This window comes from Nannospalax galili, unplaced genomic scaffold, assembly GCF_000622305.1.
Source record: "Nannospalax galili isolate Female #2095 unplaced genomic scaffold, S.galili_v1.0 scaffold32, whole genome shotgun sequence".
Lineage (NCBI taxonomy): Eukaryota > Metazoa > Chordata > Mammalia > Rodentia > Spalacidae > Nannospalax > Nannospalax galili.
In genome coordinates, this window is record NW_008335297.1 from 4,134,734 (window position 1) to 4,142,326 (window position 7,593).

The 7,593-nt window shown below is 39.9% G+C and overlaps 1 protein-coding gene across 2 annotated transcripts in view; it reads left to right on the top strand.

Moving 5' to 3' along the window:
- The window catches only part of Txndc11 (thioredoxin domain containing 11), a 79,442-nt gene that overhangs the window by 24,792 nt on the left and 47,057 nt on the right, over positions 1-7,593 (top strand). For both annotated transcript variants that reach the window (XM_017797356.2, XM_017797357.2), the window contains one exon: positions 3,204-3,297. In XM_017797356.2, the coding sequence (XP_017652845.1) occupies positions 3,204-3,297 (94 nt within the window). The remainder of the gene's footprint in view (positions 1-3,203; positions 3,298-7,593) is intronic.

Here is a 7,593-nt window from a genome sequence, read left to right on the forward strand (position 1 = left end):
CAGTAGACTGTCAGTACTGTATCTGGCAATTAGCACTTAGGATGTACTCTACCTGTTGTATTTTGAATAGCTGGTATTTTACTGTTTACACAACCTTTAATCATCTCATAGTCAGTGAATCTCGTGTTCTTCATTTCTTTGGCAATGAAAAGTGAAAATAGTTTTGCTGATGGGACTATTTTGCATTGTACTGTTCAATGTTCATTGCAGCAGTAGGGCTGGGAGTGTAGACAGGGTTTCAAGTATATACCTAGTATACAAAGCCCTGGATTTTGATCTTCAGCGCTGGTGAAAAAGCAGAATTGCTGCAGTTGGAACAAACCCTTTTAAAATAATTTTTATTTATTTTTACTTTATGTATATGAGTGTGTTTTGTTTTGTTTTGTTCTGTTCTGTTCTGTTCTGTTCTGTTCTGTTCTGTTCTGTTCTGTTCTGTTTTGTTTTGTTTTGTTTTGTTTTGTGACAAGGTATCCCTGTAGTCCCAGCTGGCCTGGAACTCACTATATAGCTGGCCTTGATCTCACAGAGATCTGCCTGCCTCTGCCTCCTGAGTGCTGGGATTAAAGCCGAGGACCGTGTTCAGTTTACTACCTTCATGTATGTTAAGTGCGCTCATGTCCTGCAATGCATGCATAGGCCAGAAGAGGGCATTGGATCCCCTGGAACTGGAGTTACTGTTGGTTCTTAGGCACTGGCCCCTGTGGGTACTGGGAACTGAATCTGGGTCCTCTGTAAGAGTAGCCAGTGCTCTTAACTTCTGAGCCATCTCTTGAGCCCCAGAAACAAACTTTTATACTATAAAATATTCACAAAGGGCACTGCAAATGATCTAAGCTTTATTTTTCAAAGATTTAATTTGAATTTCTCTTGGAAAATCAGAATTCAGATTTCTTTTACTTTCAGTGTATGCTCATGTGCACATACACACATAGATGCAATTGTATGCATGTATATAGTTATATACATTGTCTAAAGGCCATGGATATGCCCACTTCCATAAAGTCTCCTAAGATAATTTGATGTAGAAAGAGAAATAAAATTCACATGGAACATATGAATATTTAGAACTAATTCCATTGATTTTGGTTTGGGGGAGTGATCAGAAATTAAAGAAGTTTAAATGAGTATTAGTTTCCATTTTTGTTCTTATATCCAATATTAACTAAGTGTCTAGCATTTTTTAAGATTTTGTCTTTAATTCTTTGTGCAAAAACTTATCACTTCATTGTGGAGTAGCTTGAATCCTGAAGAACTCAACTGCAATATAATTCTAAGTGTATTCTAATTTGGTTTATTAAGGAATTCTGAAAGGATAGGACAAAAGAAATTTAGTTTTCAGTATTTGCTTTGGATTGGGGGGCAGCGGTACTTGGGAGTGTATGTGCTTAAGCACGCACAAAAGGCAAATGACATAAAAACTTAGCTTTCTTATTTCCTTGGTTTGAGAAATTGGCTACTTGCTAGATTTTCTGGATGTTAGGATTAAATATTTCATCTCAGTATTTCTTAAAATGAAAACCATTTGATTTAAGTTGAATCTAATGGGCTAAGCAGATCATTTAGATAGAAAAGGAAACATGTTCCAGTACAGATCAGAAATTTCCTCTTTTATGCAATATATTGATGCAAGGACTTTCTTGTTGTTTGAACCAGAGGTTCATGTAGCCCAGGCTACCCCCAAAATCATATGTAGGCAGGGAGGACTTTAATTCTTGATCCTCATGCCTCCCAAGTGGTAGGATTGTGGGTGTGTGCCACCATGCTGGACCTTTCTTTTCTTTTTTTTTCCCTTCGTCCCTCCCTACCTACCTTTTTTCCATCCATGTAGCCCTGACTGGCCTGGTACTCACTATGTAGATCAGGTTGGACTTCTGTTTCTGACTTCTAAGGACTAGCAGTATAGGCATGAGCCCATTATGAGGACTGGCTAACACTGGTTTTAAATGTTACCAACTGATTAAATTTACACCTTAAACTGTTTTTTTAGATAAGGTCTCCCTCCATAGCCCAATTGGCCTGAAATTTGTTATGTGGACCAGGCTAGCCTGAAACTCAGAGAAATCTGCCTGCTTCTGCCTCCTGAGTGCTGGGATTAAAGGCATGTGCCACCACACCTGGCCCACCTTAAACTTTTGAATCTAGTTTTGTCCCAGTGTTCTATGTCCCCAATTATTCCAGTTAGGGCTAGAGAGGTCAGTCTTTACACCTGCCTAGTGCTTTACAGTTACCAAGCTTGCTCTTCACTGTCACCGTGTAAAGAATTGACCCTCATGCCAGTATGAAACCATGACTCACATGAAGATTTCCTCCAAGGTCGTGCATTTAACTCCTGGAGCTTGGGCTTGAGCTTAAATTTTCTAACTCAAGACCATTCTTTCCTCAAGGATCTTACAACTGTTGGGCTTTTCAGATATTTGCTCGCCACAGAACGAAGCCAGACAAGGGTGCCATAGGACCTTCAGAGAAGAAGCAGCCAGACACAAGATCTCTGGTGGAAGCAATTAATTGGTTTGGCAAATCAAAGAATATTCTGTGCTAAACTTAGAGGAGTGGATTAAGCAGGTGGCGTTGAGTTTGTGAGGGTGGAGGAGCAAGAGGGTTAGAATTGGGCCTCTGTAGCTGACCTGACTAGAGAGGGGCATTGCCACTGGGTGGTGCTTAGTGTAGAGAAAGAGGTTACCTTGAAGGGACCAGGTCTCAGGTGAAGCCAATCAGATATAACTTGATTTTCATCAAAGCAGGTAGGTAAATTTGGAGAGGAAGTGATTGAAGAAGAAACACAAGAAAGGTACTATGAACTTACTGACATATATATATATATATGGCCCAGAATTGCTAAGCCATAAAGAGTGAGAATCTGAACAGGGTGAGATTTGGCGCCAGGGTTTGGGAGAGTATGCTGCCAGTGGACATGGAAAGATCTGTGTAGGGAGGGAGGAGTATCAGCTTTGGTGTCCTGGTATAACCACTCTGCCATGGTGGGAATACTGCTGCCCTCCATCCTTCACCCCAGGTTAGATGGAGATGAAATTCCACCACAGCTCACAATCTTCCCTTAGGTGGTCAGATTTTAGAAAGTGAAATGCAACAGTATACACTCACCATCCACTGTCTGATGTCATATTGTTATCTTATACTTAAAATATCTTCTGTCCCATGGTTGACCCTACGTCTGTCACCTAATTGTGCTCTTGTTCCTACAGCCTGGAGTCCTTGGCTACTTTGAGTTCAGTGGCTCGCCCCAGCCTCCAGGCTATCTGACCTTCTTTACAGCAGCATTGCATTCTTTAAAGAAAGGTAAACCGATTTGTATTAAGACATTAGCAGTTTAGCAGAAGTATGTTTATTTTTGGTAACTTTTGCATATAGTATCTTTATGATTATATTTTTTAAGTTGCTAGTTTCTTTTTCTCAATGTATTTTTAGTAAAAATTATGTTGTTTAATGTTCTATTACTAAAATGCATTGTACTATTTAAAATACATCCTCTTATATTTAGCATATTATTATAAAAATAGAGTTTGACCATCTGATGTCTAAAACTTTGTTTTGTACTTTATTTATTATGCTATTGTCATCTTTGAGTATGAAGCTGCAGGTTTTGGTCTGAGTTTTCAGTGTTTATCTGTTAGTTGGCTATACCTTCCCTTTATTTAGCAGTACACTTCTTCAAGGGCTGTTTTACAAAGATCAAAGGTATGCTTTGTACAGTACAGGGCAAGCCTGCTATCAGTTTCACCCTTCTCAGATCTGCATTGTTTGTACTTAGTTGAGTCATGTATTTATTTGGAGTCCTGCTATTTATGTTAAGTGCCATATCCTACTCCATTTTCCATCTTGCTCTGTGTTCTCTCGAGGTCATGACTATACGCCCATCTCTCAGTTCCGTTGTTACATTCATCTGCTTGCCTCCCTTGTCTCTTTTGTTACCACTGTGGTGTTTCACCCACACTTGGACTAGACAGTGGACCCTGAGGTGCTATCCAGCCTCCTACTTCTTCCTCTCACACCTTTGCTCTGTGTGTTGGTCCTACCTACAAAGCAGAAGTGCCCCCAGCCCTCTACTTGTCAGACTCCTATTCACCCTTTAGAATCCAGCTCAAATACCACTCTTAGAGTTCAGTGACTGAGCCCCTCTCCTAATCTAAATTGAGCTCCCTGTTGTTTTCTTTCTGGTATTTAGTACTGTGTACACGCATCTATATATGTAGTTAGAAGATAATTTGTTCAATGTCTGTTTCCTAGACTTAGATTTCTGGGGGGTAGGGACCATGTGTTTTTCTCCAGTGGCTAGCTATAGCAGGGGCTCACTCTCAGTATTTGCCAAGTGAATGATCATGTTAATGACTGTATCATCTTACTCCAGTAGATCAACCAAAAATATCCATCCATCTGTTTTTTTATTAGATATTAGATTACTTCAGGTTTTTAAAATTATAGTAGTATGTCATTAGTACATTGAACAGTTATATGACTGACCATCTTAATGTACATTATTGTCTTATGGTTTTATGCACAGAGAATTTATTGTGCTTTTTTTTTTTAATCTGGGAGATAATAGGGGAGGAATGTAAGTGTGTATTCTGTCTACTTGAAAGACTGAGCTGCACAGCTTCAAGTTACTAAGGCTTAGTGAATGCAAGTTAATGCTTATTTTTTTCCTGTACTTGGGATTGGACCTCCTGCTTTGTGCCCTATCACTGATCTACTTCCCTAGCCCTCTTCACCTTTTTCATTTTGAGAGAGTCTCACTAAGTTGCCCAGGCTGGCTTTTAACTCACTCTGTAGCCCAAGCAAGCCTTGAACTTGCAATTCTGCCTCAGCCTCCCAAGTAGCTGAGATTGTAGGCCTCTACCATGAGGCTTGGCTCTAAGTTTGAAGTTTGAAAACAAAATGCAACTTAAATAAGCCAAAGAAGCAGACATTTAAGAGCTCTTCATGGAGTATTAAATAAAGCACTTCAAGAACACTGTAATTAAGATTATATATGAAAAGGGAACCCAGTGAGTCACTAAGACCTGGCCACATTCAAGTTCTTGAGCTTACTCAGTCAACTTACATTATATGCTGCTATGCCACATTAGTAGAAATGAGTCACTCATGTTAAACTGCTTTCATGTATAGGGCTTCTAATTTGAAAAGCCTTTCTAGATACAAGGCAGCAGTCTTCCCTTCCCCCTCCTTTCTTTAAGCAAAAGGAGGGTAAAATAGGGATAAATAAAATAGGGGTGTAAAATAAGCTCAAGAGGGATAAATGGCTAAAAATCACTCTAGCTGGATGTGCTGGTAACACTTACAGTCTTTACTACTCAGGAAGCTGAGACAGGAGGGTCATTTGTGTCCAGGAGTCTGAGGCCACCCTGGAAAACATCGTAAGTGCAAGGACCCTGGGTCCCATCCTCAGCACCACAAAAGCAAAAAACAAAACAAAAGAAAACCAGAAGGCCTCAGAAGTACAAAGTGAATGTCCTTGATAATTTGATAACATGAAAACCTGTCTCATGATCCATGTGGTGTGACTTCCCTTTTCTATGTTCCCTCCTAGTGCTGTGATTCTAGTTGTGTCTTTAAATCCTGTTGTATATGCAAATGTGTGGGAACTGAAATTCATGCTAATCAATCCTACTTTTTTTTTTCTGTCTTTTTTTGAGACAGGGGTCTCCTTGTAACCCCAGATGTCCTGGTGGAACTCACTATATAGACCAGGTTGGCCTCGAACTCACAAAGAGCCACTGCCTCTGCCTCCCAAGTGCTGGGATTAAAGGCGTATGCCACCACACCCAGCATTAATCCTACTTTTTTTGTGGTTAATATCCTACTTAAGTTTAATGATTCGTTTTTAGAAGAAAAAGACAAATTTGGAGTGATTTTTTTTTTTCTTTTCTCCTCCTGTGTACCCTCAAGGATTACCTAAAATAAATCTTGCTGTGAACATCTGCCCCCTCTTCTGTCTTTCTCTGAGATCCAACTTTCCTTATTATTAACAGCAGATGTGCATAAGAGAAACACATACATACTTTTTTCACTGGTAGAGTTTCAAATGTAAATTCTAGGTCAATGTCTTATTTAGGTTGTGCACACAAATTGAGGCCTGAGAAACATTTGATACACTTAGCACTTGCTTATAGAGGGCTGAATTGAAGTGTTTAGACTATTGTGGTAGAAAGCAGATGCCCTGGTTCAAATATACGTCTTCTCACTGACTTAATGGTGTGTGTGTGTGTATGGGGGTTAGGACTCAAATGTAGGGCCTCTCACTTGCTAAGCAAACACTTTTCTATCGAGCTATAACCTCAGTCCATCTTAGTAACTTTAGAAATAGGATACTCAGCCCATCTAAATAATTTAAAAAATTATCTTAGAAATAGGATACTCAGAAATAGGATGACTCAGCGGTTAAGAGCACTGGCTGCTCTTGCAGAGGACCTGGGTTCAGTTCCCAACACCCACATGGCAGCTAACAGCCATCCATAATTCCAGTTCCAGAGGATCTGATACCCTCTCTGGCCTCGTGGGCATTGTATGGCACGGGTGCACTACATACATGCAGGCAGTACACTCATACACATGAAAAATAAAAAAGATAAAATATTAAAGAAAAGAAATAGGGTATTCTCTGAGTTCTGCATTTGTTTGGAAGCTAGCTGTCCATCAGTGTATAAATAAGTTGAAAGTATGTAACTTATGATGCACCATGGCTGGTGCTATGTGGTGTGCCAAGAGAAGAGCTCACACTCGCCTGCAGGGGTGTGGGAATGGAGTTATATTTTGCCTTACTACTCCCATAAGCCTGTTGTTTGATACCTTTACATATTAGAAGTCAAGAAATTAAGAGAAATTTGTTCACCATCTTAGTGCTGTAATGTGATGTGCTGTCTCTCTTTGCTTTTGGAACTCTCTCCTTTTGTTGTGGCCACTGGAGCCCTTTTCCTGTGGCTCGCTTAGCCTTGTTGCTACTCTGTCAGTTGATATAGACTGTCTGCTAGCAGGTATGGGCAGGAAACTTCTGTTGTGTTTCTGCCCATTTTTTCCAAGCTTCTTTACTACTGGTATTATTTTTTATGTGGCAGTTTTTTTTAAATTTATTATTTTTATTTTATTTTTTATTTGTTTATTTTTGTCTTTTTTGAGACAGGGTCTCCTTGTAGCCCCAGCTGTCCTGGAACTCACTATGTAGACCAGGCTGGCCTCAAACTCACAAAGATCTGCCTGCCTCTGCCTCCCAAGTGCTGGGATTAAAGGCGTGCGCCACCACGCCTGGCACTAGATTGTTTTTTAAAATATAAAAGTTATACACAGGAGCCAAGGATCCAAATGCAGCCGATTATGACTAGTAATAATCAGTACATACAGATTAGAGATGCATGGGCCAACATCTCAGTGCTAGTAGCAAAAAACAATGAGTCTGCAAGGAACAATATATTCTAAAATGAAATGGAGTTTTTTTTTTGTTTTGTTTTTTTTTTTTTTTTTGTTTTTTTTACAGGGTCTCCCTGTAGCCCCAGCCGGCCTGGAATTCACTATGTAGATCAGGATGGCCATGAACTCACAGAGATCCTCCTGCCTCTGCCTCCCAAGTGCTGGGATTAAAGG